This window comes from Mobula hypostoma, chromosome 18 (genome assembly GCF_963921235.1).
Source record: "Mobula hypostoma chromosome 18, sMobHyp1.1, whole genome shotgun sequence".
In the NCBI taxonomy this organism is placed as follows: Eukaryota; Metazoa; Chordata; class Chondrichthyes; order Myliobatiformes; family Myliobatidae; genus Mobula; species Mobula hypostoma.
In genome coordinates this window covers 57,654,568-57,673,238 of record NC_086114.1, presented here as the reverse complement: position 1 = coordinate 57,673,238, position 18,671 = coordinate 57,654,568, and the positions used below count along the sequence as shown (strand labels likewise).

Below are 18,671 nucleotides of genomic sequence, written 5' to 3'. Positions count from 1 at the left end.
AGCATCTATGAAAAAAAGTACAGTCGACGCTTCAGGCCAAGACCCTTCAGCAGTCCTGACGAAGCGTCTCAGCCCAAACATCGACTGTACTCTTTTCCATAGATGCTGCCTGGCCTGCTGAGTTCCTCTAGCATTCTGTGGGTGTTGCTTAGATTTCCAGCATCCGCAGATTTTCTCTTGTTTGTGAAATAAATCACAAGAACGGACTGTGAGCATAAATATCAGCTTTCGCTCTTTAAGCATTAGTGACAAATATGACTTCCTACTCCATGCAAATATTTGTTAAGAGGATCTCACAGATTAAGGTTCTGTTCATATGAAAATGCAGAAACATAAAAATGAGTTCACACATTAAACAGCACCCTCTACACTTGTCCCACCATCGTCTGCCAGGGCAGATTTCTGGCCACCTTCTGAATGCAGTTGAGGATTTATCCGACAAGATGCAGCAAAGATAAGAAGTGATGTATTACAGAACATGGTAGGGAGGATTTATGCCGATCGGCTTATATACTGTACGGGAGCTCACAGTATACGCCTCATTGAGCTGCATGTAACTACACACAAAGTGCACAGATAAGCACCTCAAGTGGCAATCAAGACAGAGCAGCTTAGTCCAGTGCGGTGGGGTTTGTCTACAGATCTCATGATACAACAGGTTAGTGCTGAATGAGTACAGCAGCCTCGGAGGCACCAGCTTTCAGATGAGATGCCTCAAAGGTAGAAAGAAGAGCAAAACACTAAGTGTCAATCTTTCAAATATATTTGCAAAGAAAAAGCTAAATAAAAATAAACACAAGTCGCTTAGAGGCAGAGGCGAGACAAAACAACCATGGAGCATAAGGAAGCAGAAATATATTGTGATTAATATAATGGTTAAAAGTGTAAACGATGGATAATCAAGGGTTTTATCAAAAAGAGAAATATAAATAAATTAGTTGAGACAGACCTTGATCTACATACAGTAAGACCATAAGACAAAGGAGCAGGTCGGCCATTCCGCCCATCGAGTCTGCTCCGCCATTTTATCATGAGCTGATCCATTCTCTCATTTAGTCCCACTGCCCCACCATCTCACCATAATCTTTGATGCCCTGGCTACACAGATACCTATCAATCTCTGCCTTAAATACACCCAATGACTTGGCCTCCACTGCCACCCATGGCAACAAATTCCACAGATTCACCACCCTCTGGCTAAAAAAGTTTCTTTGCATCTCTGTTTTGAGTGGGCGCCCTTCAATCCTTAAGTCATGCCCTCTTGTACTAGACTCCCCCACCATGGGAAACAATTTTGCCAAGTCCACTCTGTCCATGCCTTTCAACATTCGAAATGTTTCTATAATGTCCCCCCTCATTCTTCTAACCTCCAAGGAGTACAGTCCAAGAGCGGACACACATTCCTCATATGTTAACCCTCTCATTCCCAGAATCATTCTAGTGAATCTTCTCTGAACCCTCTCCAATGTCAGCACATCCCTTCTTAAATAAGGAGCCCAAAACTGCCCACAGTACTCCAAGTGAAGTCTTACCAGTGCCTTATAGAGCCTCAACATCATATCCCTGCTCCTATACTCTATTCCTCTAGAAATGAATGCCAACATTGCATTTGTCTTCTTCACCACCGACTCAACCTGGAGGTTAACCTTAAGGGTATCCTGCACGAGGACTCCCAAGTCCCGTTGCATCTCAGAACTTTGAATTCTCTCCCCATTTAGTAGTACTAAGCAGTAGTACCTTTTGGCATAATTTCATTCATGTACAAGCAATAAATTGTGATGCTTTATTTTTATATATTAATGATTTCCCCTTTACAGGGTACAGTGTGGTGGCCAAGATTGCACAAATGTGGCTAGAATACACAAGCCACTCAGCTGCCTCTCCATCCAGTTACTATGGGATATTGTCTTATAAACATCATGACCCATGTGTCTTTACCCATACTCTATCTCCCATAGTAAGTGTTCACTATTACCTTAAGGAGAAAATCACATGAAATTGATTCAAAAAGTGACACGGCAACTGTGAAGAAGCATAAGAAGACATTGACTTGAACACAGAAAATGGAAAGGTTGAACAGGCTCCTTAAGGTACAATGAGACACTTGAGCCTGTAGACCAGGAAAAGGAGGCAAAAATTAGAACAAGTATTTCTACAGATTTACCAAATAATACTCAACTAATGTTCGATATTAGTGAGGCATTCATACAAATGATGAAAAAACTCAAACAGAGAAAAGAAGCTGCATAGATGAGCAATAATTTGAGAAAAAAAGCAATTGTATAATCGTTTAAAATGGGGAGCTATGCCAACTTCAGGAAAGAACACAGCAGAGCAGTTAAATAAACTGCTTTAATCGCTTGGAGATGCCAAAAATTGCAGGTGCTGGAGGAACTCAGTGAGTCAGGCAGTGTCTGTAGAGAGAAATGGGCAGTCAACATTTTGGATCAAGTGCCCAGATGCAGACAAGTTCTTCTAAAAGCTTGTATGTTTTTCCTTTGTGCTCCAAAGGTTAGTTTGAGAAATTCTTAGAGAAGCAGTGCTGCATAATGTTAAACTGGATGGAAAAGCTGTGCTGACACCACGAGCAGCTGGCCAAACCTATTAAGCAGAAAGGTCACAACTCACAGCCAGTTTCTAATGCAGATGAAACTGGCACATTTTGAAAGTGAATACCAAAGGAAACAGTTTTTTCTGAAAAAAACTAGAAATATGCCCTGAGTTTCAAGGTTGCAAAAGATCAATTAATCTTTCTCACCTGTGGAAATTCAACAGGGTATTTTAAGGTAAAGCCTATACTCCTTTATCCAAAAAAACCTGTGTGCTCAAAGTCAAAAATAATTTTTGCTACCAACGCTTATGAGAGCTAATTGATGTACGTGAATCACCAATGCTTTTTAAGAACTGGCTGCATTGTTGTTTTCTGCATGAAATGGAATAGTACTTGGCATCAAAGAACATGAATAATATCCCAGGCTACATGAATACCTACAGGCTGTGCGTCCCAATGTAGAAGTGGCTTTTCTGTTTCCAGACGTGTACAACACCCCTCCAGTATGTGGTGTGAAGCCAAAGATGGCAAGAGCTTTGTAAGCAGTTTAGAATTTTTAAAATTATAAATTATATTGTATTTATTAATCCTGCATAAGATGTGAATATTGTTAAGCTACTAGTATGGTAATAGTTCATATGTTAATAAGCTTAACTAAATCTTGTGTGCTATAATAATTGACGATATGGCATGAGAGAATTAACATGTAACAAAAAGAAGTTTTGTTTGTTTGTGTATAGATAGGTTCTCCACTGATGGAGAACTTCACCTTTGGAATAAAATTGTGAGCTGCATCAAGGGCCAAAGGCAGAGCAGTTTCTCATACGTTTGCTGTTCCCAGGAGTCCACAGAAGCAGAAGGAGTGTGAGAACACTACTTTGCTTGAGAATTGTTTGTTTCCTAAATCAACTGAGTAGACTTCCATTCTGAACTATTGTCAAGGTGGCATTAAGGGCTATTGATGATGCTATACATCTGTTGAAACTAGGGATCTCCAATCTCAGTAGGGCTATGAAAATTGTGTTCACTCCAATAAACAAATGGTTTACTAACTGCTTCATCAAACAATCTTCTCATAGATATTGACTGAAGCGTGAAAACTAATGTAGTAACCAATTGAAAAGGATGACTTATTTATGCAGCACCGTAATTTCAGGATAAATCAGTAGTTGATTAAGGGCAGGCACTGGTGTAAGGTGGAGAATACTAGAACCAATTTGTACACAATGAATCTCCACAAGAAGGTAATAAATAAAATTTTAAATATTATTAAAATATTTCTTTAGAATGTACAGTATACAGAAATAGAATTCAATAGAATTGCTCAAAGTTCACACTTGATCTGAATTTGATCACAGCGGTTGCCTGAAATTATGGTGCTATGTACGTTTGTAAATAAAGTCATTCCTTTCAATGGTTAGAAAGATTAGAAACCATAGAAACCATAGAAAAACTACAGCACGGAAACAGGCCTTTTGGCCCTTCTTGGCTGTGCCGAACCGTTTTCTGCCTAGTCTCACTGACCATATCTCTCCATACACCTCCCATCCATGTATCTGTCCAATTTATTCTTAAATGTTAAAAAAGAACCCGCATTTACCACCTCGTCTGGCAGCTCATTCCAGCTCACCACTCTCTGTGTGAAGAAGCCCCCCTTAATGTTCCCTTTAAACTTTTCCCCCCTCACCCTTAACCCACGTCCTCTGGTTTTTTTCTCCCCTTGCTTCAGTGGAAAAAGCCTGCTTGCATTCACTCTATCTATACCCATCATAATTTTATATACCTCTATCAAATCTCCCCTCATTCTTCTACGCTCCAGGGAATAAAGTCCTAACCTATTCAACCTTTCTCTGTAACTGAGTTTCTCAAGTCCCGGCAACATCCTTGTAAACCTTCTCTGCACTCTTTCAACCTTATTAATATCCTTCCTGTAACTTGGTGACCAAAACTGAACACAATACTCCAGATTCGGCCTCACCAATGCCTTATACAACCTCATCATAACATTCCAGCTCTTATACTCAATACTTTGATTAATAAAGGCCAATGTACCAAAAGCTCTCTTTACGACCCTATCTACCTGTGACGACACTTTTAGGGAATTTTGTATCTGTATTCCCAGATCCCTCTGCTCTACTGCACTCCTCAGTGCCTTATGTTAGAACCCTGTATGTTCTACCTTGGTTTGTCCTTCCAACGTGCAATACCTCACACTTGTCTGTATGAATCTCCATCTGCCATTTTTCAGCCCATTTTTCCAGCTGGGCCAAGTCCCTCTGCAGGCTCTGAAAACCTTCCTCACTGTCTACTACACCTCCAATCTTCGTATCATCAGCAAATTTGCTGATCCAATTTACCACATTATCATCCAGATCATTGATACATTGATCATTGATATAGATGACAAATAACAATGGACCCAGCACTGATCCCTGTGGTACACCACTAGTCACAGGCCTCCACTCAGAGAAGCAATTCTCTACTACCACTCTTTGGCTTCTACCATTGATCCAATGTCTAATCCAATTTACCACCTCTCCATGTATACCTAGCGACTGTATTTTCCTAACTAACTTCCCATGTGGGACCTTGTCAAAGGCCTTACTGAAGTCCATGTAGACAATATCCACTGCCTTCCCTTCATCCACTTTCATGGTAACCTCGTCGAAAAACTCCAATAGATTGGTCAAACATGACCTACCACGCACAAAGCCATGTTGACTCTCCTTAATAAGTCCCCGTCTATCCAAATGCTTATACATTCTGTCTCTTAGTACACCCTCCAATAACTTACCTACTACCGACGTTAAACTTACCGGCCTATAATTTCCTGGGTTACTTTTCGATCCTTTTTTAAACAACGGAACAACATGAACCACTCTCCAATCTTCCGGCACCTCACCTGTAGACAGCGACATTTTAAATATTTCTGCCAGGGCCCCTGCAATTTCAACACTAGTCCCCTTCAAGGTCCGAGGGAACACCCTGTCAGGTCCCGGGGATTTATCCACTTTAATTTTCCTCAAGACAGCAAGCACCTCCTCCTTTTCAATCTGTACAGTTTCCATGATCTCACTACTTGTTTCCCTTAACTCCATAGACTTCATGCCAGCTTCCTTAGTAAATACAGACGCAAAAAACCTATTTAAGATCTCCCCCATTTCCTTTGGTTCCGCACATAGCCGACCACTCTGATCTTCAAGAGGACTAATTTTATTCCTTACAATCCTTTTGCTCTTAACATACCTGTAAAAGCTCTTTGGATTATCCTTCACTTTGACTGCCAAGGCAACCTCATATCTTCTTTTAGCCCTCCTGATTTCTTTCTTAAGTATTTTCTTGCACTTCTTATACTCCTCAAGCACCTTATTTACTCCCTTTTTCCTATACATGTCATACAACTCCCTCTTCTTCTTTATCAGAGTTGCAATATCCCTTGAGAACCAAGGTTCCTTATTCCTATTCACTTTGCCTTTAATCCTGACAGGAACATACAAACTCTGCACTCTCAAAATTTCTCCTTTGAAGGCTTCCCACCTACCGATCACACCTTTGCCAGAGAACAACCTGTCCCAATCCACGCTTTTTAGATCCTTTCTCATTTCTTCAAGTTTGGCCTTCTTCCAGTTCAGAACCTCGACCCTAGGACAAATCCAATTCCTAAAATATAGTCAGCTTAATGTAGTTGAAATTAGATTTTGGTAAGTTAAATTCCCTTGAATTATTATTTATATCCACTAACGCTAAATTCAAGGCAGAGATTCCAACACTGATTCCATGCTACCCATATGAAGGTGACATGAAAGATGCATTTTTCATTCAGAAAGTTTGTGCAATCATTCATTACCATCATGCTTGACAAAATGGAAACTCAGCCAGACAAGAAAACTCAAATTCAACCCCCTGATGTCATCACTCACCGAAGGATTTCTTTGCGGGTAAAAAAGGTGCAGTCCTGAAAGAGAGAAGACAAGAGTTTTAGTTCAGTCACAGGGGATGAGCTATCACAATAAGCCCAGGACCTATTGAGGGAACCCATACCATCACTAGTAGCCACATGGACACTCAATATCTGCAGTCCAGCACCAATAATAAGATTTTGAAGTCTCAGGTTTACTGCAGTTGATTTCATCGAAGGATATGATGCAGTGGTTGAGGTTTTGATACTCTGTCAACTGAAATGAGCGATTAGCTTAATACTCTTGGCACAAAATATAACTTCTTCTTTTATTCAGATGTTCTATCAAACTATAGCAAACTGAATAATACAGAAAGTCCTGGAGGTTTTCACTGCTGGGATGAAATATCCACTGAGATTTGCTTACACCGTCAACCTCCAAAGGGTATGAGTTAAAGCATGCTCTAACTTCCAGGCGCTTTTAAGTGTTACAGCAAACAGCCTGAAATTGATCATTCAATCTCAGCACCTCAGTCAATATCCTGATTTACCTCAGTTAGTCCATTTTATACACTATTAACATAAGTGGGCAAAACACTTCAAAATTACCACCCAAAGTGAAATCATTCCTCTTTCTTCATATTTAAAAAAATATTAGCTAAAACCTATTCAAACATTATTGAGTTCCCTGTATATTGTGTGCATAGCATTGTTAGGGTGTGCCTAGTGTTGATATTGAGAACATGCTGTGTTCATCTTGTGCCTGTTGTGTATCTTGTGTGTATAGTTTTGTTTGGTATGCCCATAGTACATTGTGTGCATGATCTATATTTTGTGTGCACATCGATCATTTTGTGTACAGGATGTTTGCCTCATGTGTGCATGTAGATTTTGTGAGCAATGTGTTTGTTTTGCATGTAGGATATATTTGCATGCTGCCTTATTTTATAGTATATACTGTATTTTTAATCAGAATCAGGTTTCTAATCACTATCTTCCATGAGGTGAAATTTGTTGCTTTGCATCATGTGCACAGTATTTATTTTGCGTGAAGAGTGTGTGCAATATCTGCCTTCTGTTCATGGTGAGCATTTTGGAAATATCCATACAGTGGTCTACTTTCTGCACACCTTTATCACACACACAGCCCATAATTTCTGTTCATGGTGTGTATTTTTGTTTTGTATGTGCCAAGCACATTTTCTGCACATGGTGGGGTTTTGTACATATTTTCTCAGCAAGACACACATTCTGTGCATTTTCTGTGCACAGTTTATGCTTTTTTTGCACACAATGAGCATTTTAAGTGCGTAGTGTTTGCTTTGTTGTATGAAGTACAGTTTATGTTCTGTGTGAAGGATGTGTATTTTGAGTGTAGACTGTTTGCAAGGTGCATTATTTATGTACACAGAGTACATACAGTGTACAATACATGAATAGTGTTTCTATGGTATTTGTTCCCAACAGTGTGGAGTATTTTACAACGACTGCACACAAAATGAACACCACACACACAATAAACAGAGAGTACACACAAAATACACATGATGCATTCAACTACGCACAGCATCGGTGACTGGCGAGTGCACCCTCATCGCAGGAATCAATCTGGTGAACTTTTGTTGCAGTCTCTCTATCCCAAACAGGTCCACCCTAGGTTACGTATACTGGACTTACAGACAGCCTGTATATATGAATGAGTGCTTGGAGTCCAGCAGGATAGATTTGCTGGCTCCAGTGCACCCACAGGCATCAACTATCGTGTGGAACTCAGTTTGTAGGAATATCATTGCATCTTGTAAAGAAACCTGAATGTTTGGTTTAACTACATGTTGCCCTTGGTTGGGCTACGGTTTCATTGCTGGGTGGCCACATTTCCAGCTTACGATCTATACACAATATCCTGGTTGTCCTATAGAACCGCAGCAAGACAGCCTTCCATTTGTACTAAAATCCTCTTGCGGTAAGTTGCTGTACCAGTGCACTAACTTCTGATGATTCATGTTTAAGGACACTCAAGTCGCTCTGCAAACAGCTTTTAGTGTAAGTTTGCAGGGTGTCCTTGTACACAAACACTGCAGAAGAAGCAATGGTGGGTTGTTGCACAGAATTTTGTTGATGCTAGCTTGGTGACAGAGGTGCATGGGTTGAGATATATAAAGACTGCCAATCAAGCAGCATGATTTGTCCTGGATGGTGTCAAATTTCTGGACACCCAGACAAATGCAGCTTCTTCATCACATTCCAGTTGTGTACCTTGTAGATAACGGTAAGAATCTAATAGTTAAGGAGTCATTGTAGATTACCTCTCTTCAATCTGCTGATGGCCCAAGACTTAAAATTCCAGGCTGCCAAATCACCATCATATTGTTTGCTTTAAGCTATCGATATCAATTGACCATAACACAAAGAAAAACTACATGTGTTTTAAAAGTTCCAGAAATTAGTTGGACTGAAACACTTATCATCATTAGCATATACACTAAGTGACTCTGAAATTCTATAGAATGAAACATGAGACCATGGGGGTAAGCACTTTAATTAAGCAAACAAAAGTCAATCTAGATATTAGGGCAGGATTATTTAAAATGTCTAGTGTTTCAAGATGAGCCTTTACTTCAGATTCTATTTCATTATTAAATTCTACTGCCTCTCTCTGGACCTTGAATGTTCTTCCTTTCCAGAACCAATGTATTATGCTTTGATATTGTGTTACCTCAGGGACTGTAAGACAGACCTAGCTCAGTAGCCAGGCAGTAATAATGGGGACTGAAACTGTGCACATTGAAACTGGAGCCAGATTCAGTTTAACATTTAATCATAAAAGGTCAGAAACATCTCCTTCTTTACAAACTACAGACAGGTTAGTTGTCAACTCAGGGCACATGTTCAGAAATTTAGCCTGTACTACATTTTCTAATCATCAACAAAGTTCATTGATAATATAAAAGATCATCAACACAGAAATAAATGACCAATGCTCAAAAACCACTCTTATCTAACCCTTCCAAACCAACTTTCTACTTCTCACTTATGTTTATCTCACATTCCCTTAAATTATGATTACCATGAAGCAAATATACTAATGTTTAATAGTAACTGGGTTATACTGCACTGAAAGAGAACAGAAATCTGCGAAATCGAGTCATAGATGCTGGATATTTTCCAGTAACTTCTAATCTTGTTGTGTCAAAGAAATTATCGGATTTCAAAGTTCAGATACAACTGAAAAGTTGCAGAAGGCTAAAGAGTTACCATTTATTTCCAATCAATTACATAAATAATTTGACCTGATACCTAAAGAGTTTGTGAGGTCTAAGGAATATATTGAATTCTTGCAATAGCAATTCCTATGTTACACACAATACTTTGTTCATCATTGGTTGAATGCATGTGAGGAACGCATCTACCTGGGTATTAATCTGAGTAAACAATCAGGCTCCAAGGAAAGCTCCAAGCCCACATTATTTATCTAAAATAAGAATATTTAAGTTTCAGCTTCTGTACATTGATCATTGGTCATGGACAAAGGTCATAATGCTTTGAAATATATTCAAACAGATATACTGTCCAGAACAGGTCACAGTGAGATAAGTTTTAAAAGTACAGATGATAATAAACACCAGGAAAACCACCTTCTCTCCTGTTACATCTAGGAATCCAGATATATTTTGAATAACAATGTTCAAACAATTGCAGTTGCAGGATCCCCGTAACACAGGGACGAAGACAATTTGTGGGAACAAGGAACACCATAAAAGACTGAAGATATTTAGATGTAAGTACCTCAAATACACACAAAATTCTACCACCCCTTGGCCTCTTCCTATTATACACCATTTCCTGCCCCTAATCGCCTTTGGGCTTTGTAGGTTGAAAACATTTATTCACAGTTCATGATTGTTCATCTCCTTAAGCTCTGTTCATTTTGGCTGGGATCGTGCATCATGACCTCAGCCTTTTACCTAGGTTACTCCACCTAAAATTAAAGCACTGTTGTAATGTATTTGAGTTCAGTTGTTTGTTAGCCTTTAACAAAGTCTGCTACAGCATGTATGGGATGAATTGGAATTGGAAACAGTTTATTATTGTCACATGTACAGGAATACAGTGAAAAGCTTGTCTTGAATATTGTTCATACAAATCAAATCATTACACAACACAGTGAGGTAGAGCAAGGTAAATCAATAACAATGCAGAATACAGTTTAACAGCTACAGAGAAAGTGCAGAGCAGGTAAATAATAAGGCACAAGATCATAACAAGGTAGATTGTGAGGTCAACAGTCTACCTTATCATACCAGGGGATAAAAGCTTTTCTTCAGCCTGGCAAGATAAACTCAAAGATGAAGTGTATAACATAACAATGGCTCTCTGTAGATCATCAGTGGAATTTTTTATAGTCACGTTGTTATAACCCAAAAAGGAGATAGTCGCATGACAGACATTTTAAACTGGTAATAACCTTTAAACGTCATTATTATATATTAGACTGCTTCTCCCTTTTACAAAGAAAATATAAATTGATTTTACAATTTTACGAATTTAACTGAGTACAGATATCTGATGTCACAGCAGTGTGACTTTACTTTTGTTAAACTTGCAGATTCGCCAGATATTGGAGCAGCCTCCAGCCCTGGGCTAGTAAATACTAATCTTGACTCTTAGAAAAATAGTGTGTTGTTCTGAACAATTTTGAATTCACTTTAGGAATGTGTTCACTGACACAATCTTCTTTTTTAGTACTGTTATTATGCACTATAATGAAATGGTCTACAAGAATTCCTCACCAATACTCACCTAGCTAATCTTCCTTCTCCTCCCTCACCTCCCCCCACCTCTTTATTCTGTTATTTTCCCCTTCCCTTCCAGTCCTGAAGAAGGGTCTCGGCTGATTATTCATTGTTTATTCATTTCCATAGATGCTGCCTGACCTGCTGAGATTTTCCAGAATTGTGTCTGTTTTGCTCTGAATTTCTAGCATCTGCAGAATCTCTTGTGTTTATAAATTTTGCTTTCCATGTTCATTTAGTAGTCTAAAGAGGTGTGTCCATATGGTTTGGATGTTCTATACCTGGTATCATAGTTACACTTAGACAATAGGATGGCTCACCTCTATGCCTGCCACCATAAAAGGAATAGCAGATGGACCCAGAACAGATAGAGCTTGTGGCCAGTAGATAGTGAGTTAGTGTAAATGATCCTTTTAGCAAGAACTGGTGAAACCTTGAAGTTCTAAGTGGAACTACCAAATCCTCTCTCTTAGCCTGGGTGTTAATTTTCTCTTTTGGCCAGAAGGTAAGATACATAAGCAAGTGGCCATTCACAGCCCCAGTCCTTGGTGTAACTAATCACTACCTCAACTGCAGTTGAAAGCATTGAAAGCAAATTTTATCACATGCTTTCAAACAATTTCCGTAGCAGAGTTTTTTGACATAATCATTTTCCAAAATCACTAGCAAAATGAAGTCAGCAAGGACGGGAGTGTTCAACTTTGTCTGACTGCGTTTGACTAGTCTTCCTTTCCCTCTCGCTAGTTGCTGTCAGAGGAACATGCAGGAGTCTTGAGATCCATGTTGCAAGTGAGGTTGTGGATTCATTTTGGGGGACTTTGAGGTTCCTGTTGAGATTCTGGTTACTTTTTTTTTGCTGTTTTTGAGTGGTCTGATCGGGACGATCGATGTGGACTGGGGCAGTTCGGCAAAGAATGGCCCTGCAACTTGCAGTGGGCTAGTGGCAGAACGCTGAACTGATCTAAACTGAATACTACTGGACTGCTGGTTTGACGTTTGATATTCTATGTGCTGTTTGCTTGCTTTTCGCCATTGGCACAAGTTGTTCCTTTTTTCACGCGATGGGTGTTTGATGTTTTCTTAAACCCATGGTGTTTCCATTTTGTGGCTGCCAGTGGAAAGACAAATCTCAGCTGTGTACATACTTTGATAATACATGTTCTTTGAATCTTTGACTTCAGATCAAGCGTCAAAGGCTCATACCTGACTCTACAACAAAATTACTGCACTGTACTGGAACAGGTTCTTTAGGAGGCTTCAAACACACAGAAAGTAAACATAAAATATAAAATCACAAACAATTCATTATTTAAAACAGGCTTAAACAAATTAATAGCTCTATTGCAAGATTGCAATGGTATTTTGCTGTCATGTTTCTGAGGTAATCTGAGCAACTTTTGATGTAATCAATTCCCTGTGGATCACTTCAAATAAAAACTTACAGTAATCAATAGAGCAATCCATTTTGTTCAAAATGCATTTTCAATAATAAAAGTTAAAGCTTTCTTTCTGATTCTCCATACAATTTGTCTCTTTACAATATTTATTTGTGCATACTTACAGACATGAAGGCTGCTAAAATCTATTAATGCTTATTTGCATTGAGGATATAGTATATTAAACACTATTGAGATTTGTGTATATTTGAAACTGCAGGCATCATGTGTGCTACAAAATTGTGTATGAACAAGAATGATGGCAGGTGCTGCATATTTTTACATATGGTTGACAGTTGGTTTTTGGCCTGGATATTCCTGATGCTTAACTAGAAATTGAGCTTTAGAATCATCAAAGCACAAATGACGATTATGCTTCTGCCGAGATCACTCTGAAGGTATAATTTGTCTTTGTGGGTAAAGAGAAACAAACATATGAAATAATACAGGAATAGTTTACTTGGTGCCTGAAGCCTGCTCCTGCATTTAATAAAATCTGACTGCCATAAATCTGTGCTCACAAGGAAGCCTTCAGCCCTGTCACATTAAAGGTGAACTGTAGGGTTGAGAACGGCATCCTTTACTCTGAACATTTTGATTACAAAACTGTGAAAATCCTTGGTGAAAGATTACTGTGTATTCTTATAAATCTTTTACTGAAAATGTTACAGAACTATACAAAATATGTTTACCTTCCTTTGACCTTTAACAGTCACATACTTACAGATACTGATTGTACCATTTCAACAGTAAACCTGACCATCTTCCTCAGACACAAGTTAGTCAAATGACGTCCCCCTAGAGACACCTCTTCATATACCCTAAGGGTATATCTGTAAGTATGTGACTGTTACAGCCAAAGGATAGTATGGATAGTACTGATAACCAGTCGCAAAGGATCCGTAGTCAGTTAAAATATGTTTACAATGGGAAAAACTGCTAGAGTTAGTGATTAATTAAAGTAGTCAATTTACAGTACTATTTCTGACCCATTCAGTTTAATATTTCTTTGCCAAAGTTCTGTATCTGGAAGTTTAGGAAAACTATGAAAGAAAGATTTGCATATACTCAATGCTTTTCAAGCCCTCAGGACATCCCAAAGTACTTTACAGCCAATTGAATACTTCATTACCATATAGGAAATGCAGCATCAACATTTTACAAACAGGAGTGAGATGGTCAAACTGGTCAATCTCTTGCGGTAGTGTTGGTTAAGTGATAAATATAAGGACACAAAGGAGAATTCCCTACTCTTATTAGAGAAAATGCCTTGGCTTTCCATACTTCCAAACCTGAAGGCAAGACCACAGTTTAAAATTTCACCCAAAGAGTAGTTTCTTCATCTGTACTACTTCAACTGTCTGGAATGAGGCTTGAACTGTCATTATAACTGGTAAAGTAGATTAATTAATGCCTACTCTTGAGAACAAAACATCACTGCAAAAGCCTGCCAGCCATGCTTCTTTCAATATGTGAGAGGTGCTTCTGGACTTTCTTGCAATTACTCGCCCATACAAGTTTAAAATATTTCCACACAGGAGAGGCCATTCAAACAATTACATCCATGCCAGAATAAAAAGAGTTATCGAGTTTAATCCAATTTTCCAGCATTGAGTCTGTAGCCATGTGGATTATAGGTCTTGGTGCACACCAGTTGGCATTTAGTTTAGGAGCTGAGATACAATGTAGCGGTTACACAGATATTGATGAACCATATCTGGAGTCTTGTGTACAGTTTTGCTCGCCCTGTTATAGGAAAGGTATCATCAAGCTGGAAAGAATGCAAAGTTGACTAATGACAATGTTGCCACTCAAGGGCCTGAGCTATAAGGAAAGTTTGGGCAGGCTAGGTCTTTATTTGTTGGAGCATAGGGTGATGTTATCAAGGTGAATAAAATCATTAAGGGCATAAGTAAGATAAATAAATAAGGCATTTTTCCTGGGTACAGGGAATCAAAAACTAGAGGGCATGATTTTAAGATGAAAGGGGAAAGATTTAAATGTGGCCCATACATGGATTGCACTGCCATTGGAAGTGGCTGAGACTGGTAGAGTGACAGGTACATGGATGGGAAAGGTTTACAAGGACAAGGGCCAAAAGCAGCAAATGGGCATCTTGGTTGACGTGGACAAGTTGGGTTGAAAGGCTGTGCTATTCTCTGTGCTGAGTTATTCTATGAACTAAGTACTTTTTAAGTATGATGAAGATTTTAGCCTCCATCATCCTTACAGTGTTCCAGTGCACTACCCACACCACTTCCCGCCAAGTGAAAATCACTGTTGAGTCCCATCAAATACATCTACAAATATAGTTATTTATGATAGGAGGCTCACATCGATATAAAATTCAATTGTGTTACTCTCCCCACCTATCCCACCTCCTCTATTGCAAGAAAAAGAACCCTAAATTGGTCAATCTTTCCTCGTAGCTAACATTTTCAGTCCTGGCAACATCCCTGTAAAAGAGACAATGCTGGAAATACTCAGCAAGTCAAAGAGGGTCTGTGAAAGGAGAGAGTTAATAGTTGAGAGCCCTTTCTGTATTTATTTCAGTCTTTCTTTCCTGTGAGATTCCAACATCTGCACGCCTTTGTATTTTTCTTTCAACATCCTGGTAAATCTCCTGTCCAAAGAAGTTGCAACTGTTCTATAATATGGTGAACAGAACTACACAAAGTTTCCAAGCTGAGGTTTAACCAGTATTATATAAAAATCTAGTCTCACCTCCCTGCAATTATATTCTATACCTGGGGTAATAATGGAAAGTCCTTTTACCAAATTATCAACCCAACCTGCTGATACCCTTAGAATCTGTGGAAAAGCATATCTATCTCTGTATCACATTGCTCATTATCCTCATATTTAGTATCAATTCCCACGACCTCTTGTTCCATCTCCCCAAATACATTAGCGCACATTTCTCCGAATTAAATTCCATTCGCCATTTTTTCTGCTCAGGAGAGCAAACCACCTCTATGTATCTGCAGTCTGACATTTTCCTCCTCACTGTCAGCCACAAGTTTTGTGTCAGTTCCAAACTTCATCATGCCCTCTACGTATTCCTAAATTATTAATAGATACATACTTAGTATTTAACCCAGAGTAACCCCATTGGAAACAGCCGTTCAATCACAAATACACCTGCCAACCTTCACTTCCTGTCACTGGGACTCCATTGGATTCAGTTTTTCACTCTCCCCTGAATCCTAAACGCTTTCAGCAGTCTTCCCTGTGGAACGTTACCAGAAGCTGTTCTAGAACCAAGCAGACTCTATCAAACGCACAGCCTGCATTGGTAAGAAATCAGTCAACTAGCTGCTGGAATATTTCCCCTGAAGCTCACTTCACTGGAGGTTTTAATCTTACATTCTGCACATCGTATCATGGTTTCGTAACACCTTGTTTCCCCTTCTGCTGAATAACGCAGTGAAGAATTAATCGGGTGTTCTGGCCATGTGGTTCCCTGGGTTAAAACCATTCATACTTTCTTTCAATTATGTATTAACATGAATAGTTTCATTTTCTTACAGCAATCTACACTTCGATTAGCCCAAACAGACGGACCTCATGGTTGACTCAGTACGTGAAACTGACGCGAGATTTACAACCACTCGGCTGCAGGACACTGCGGCTAATACGGACTGCAACGTTTTATCACTAAACTTACATGGACATATCCGCATACAGGAAGCTCAAATTGTTTTAGATGTAATGTTAAATTGTTCTTCTCCATGTTCCCTATACCGACTCTCGGTTTCGCCTGAAATAATCGCAGTCGTACGCAACACTGAACAGCTGTAAGAGCCCAGGGGGGATTTAATGAAGTTGTTTGAACTACAGTGAGTCGAGAAAATATAAACACAATTAACATATTATAAATTACTTCGAGTGGACGAAGTTTCCCATTCAAATCAGACAATTTCACCGCCCCGCCTTAAACTTTTGAATAGATGTTATAAATTTCACGTTTAATTTTGCCTCTGTTTAGCCGATCGATTGAAAACGAGACAGCAATAAACACGTTTAACTGATGTTGCTATTAGCATAAAAATAAATCTACACCGCTCAAATCCACAGGAACGCCACACGTAAAAGTAAACCCTTCGGGAAGAAACATTTTGACTCGAATTTAACAATCAGCCGAGGTGTTCAGACTGATTTGGTTAGTTTTGAGACGGCGACAGTAAGACTCCGAGCCCAGCACGCTTCGTGCACGATCTTCTGCGATTCCCTTTCCATCTTCTTACCTGGTAGGCGTCTAGTTGTTCATCAGTAAATATCGTCTGCTTATTACCCATCTTAAACCAGTGACATTCCTCTTGTAGAGATGCATCACACTAGCTGTTCCGGGCGCTCCTTCTACTGTATTCATTTAGGGCATTTACACGGCGTGATCCCACGCAGAAGGATCCCCAGCCAGCATTGAATTTCAAAAGCACCAGCCAGCGTCTGGTGAGTGGCTCGGTGCTTTCTTCCCCCTTCTGGTGTGTACAGTCTCCCCCCCCCCACACACCCCCCCCCGTGGAGACTGGGTTAGAAGGGGAAGGGTTACATTTTCCCTCCCTTAGTCTGTTGTCTTTTGTTTTAAAGTCTCCTTTCCCGGCTCGGTAGCAGTTTCAGCAGGGACAGCTCCCGGAGACCAGTCTTGTGCTCAGTACAGTATTCGCCGATTGGCCCTGCCTTGCCAGCCAGCCAGAGACCATTAGGGGGCGCAGACGGGGTCCGGGGAGGACTTCAAACCCGTACTTCGGCTGTGACTGTGATCAAAGTACCCTACAGTGTAGAGTGCTGCACTGAAAGCTCAATGCCCAAGACTCTCCAATGGATCGACACGTCAGCTGGAGGAACTCGGTGGGTCGAGTGACATTTGCAGGAGGAAGGGAACTGCCGACGTTTCGGGTCGAAACCCTGCACCAGGTCCTCGGAGGGAGGAGGAATTTCCCCCCCAAAGACGACACACCTTATAGCGGAGTACAGGAAGACAAGAACAAACGACCCGAAATATCGACAGTTTATTTTCCGCTCAGATGCTGCCGGACCTTTGTTTCGTCTGTAGATTGCTTGTTTCCGCAGATCTCAGTCTCGTGTCTCGACTCTCTAAGTGATATTTCTGTCACTTTGGGGGCGTGGGGTTGAGACAGTGCTGCAACACTAGAGCTGCTGCCTTTCCATAAGTCATTAATTGAGGACAGCGTTTACTCTCACAAGCAGCGTTGAAGTCATGACAGGGCATTAATTGTGTTAACAAAAACGGTGGGGAGGGGGGTGGGATTCTCTCCCTTGCTGTCGTATCCATTTAGGCCCGTAATTGTGCGATTTTCCTGAGTGCACATTGAAAGCTAAATTTTCTATATTGCAACATGACCTACCTCGAATTTGAGTCTATTTCTTGGGCAGTAAAATGCTCCGGGTTGTCCTGAGGTCGTGAAAGATGCATTCGAACACTACTTTAAATGTAAAGTAGTATCCGATGGCGGGAATCAAAAATATGATGCCGAATCTCTAGGCCAAAATATGTTCAAAGACAGAAATGAAGGTAGCGAGGCTATGGGGTTCTCAGAAAGAATTTTATAGCTTAGGGCAACTATAGCTGAAGACAAGGCTGCCAGTGGTAGAACTATTAAGACAACTGGAGACGTGCAAGAGGTCAGAATTAGAAGATTGGAGGAAATGACAATTGAAACACGTTCTGCGGGAGTGAGGCTAACACGCAATGTAGAAATAAAGGCAGGTTGCGCCAGGTAGGCGAGCTGGATAGAGTTCGGAGACAGGCAGGTTAATGATAGACGGAAGCAGATAGAAAGGGAAGTATGATGGAGGGAGGTGGGGGAAGTGTCGTGCGATGGTTGGAGACAGTTGCTGGAGGGAGATAAACTGGAACACCAGAATCTCCCTTTACCCCTGCCCCCAATAGATGCTGCTTGACCCACCGAGTTCCTGCCATTGATCGTGTGTCGCTCCAATTTCCAGCATCTGCAGCCTATTTCGTCTCC

General features: G+C 40.1%; 1 protein-coding gene across 2 annotated transcripts in view; it reads right to left on the bottom strand.

Moving 5' to 3' along the window:
• The window catches only part of cib2 (calcium and integrin binding family member 2), a 110,409-nt gene extending 93,305 nt beyond the window's left edge, over nt 1-17,104 (bottom strand). For both annotated transcript variants that reach the window (XM_063070250.1, XM_063070251.1), the window contains exons 1-2: nt 16,926-17,104; nt 6,472-6,506 (exon numbers count right to left, since the gene is read on the bottom strand). In XM_063070250.1, the coding sequence (XP_062926320.1) occupies nt 6,472-6,506; nt 16,926-16,976 (86 nt within the window). In that variant the 5' untranslated portion in view covers nt 16,977-17,104. The remainder of the gene's footprint in view (nt 1-6,471; nt 6,507-16,925) is intronic.
• Between the last annotated feature and the right edge of the window lie 1,567 nt (nt 17,105-18,671).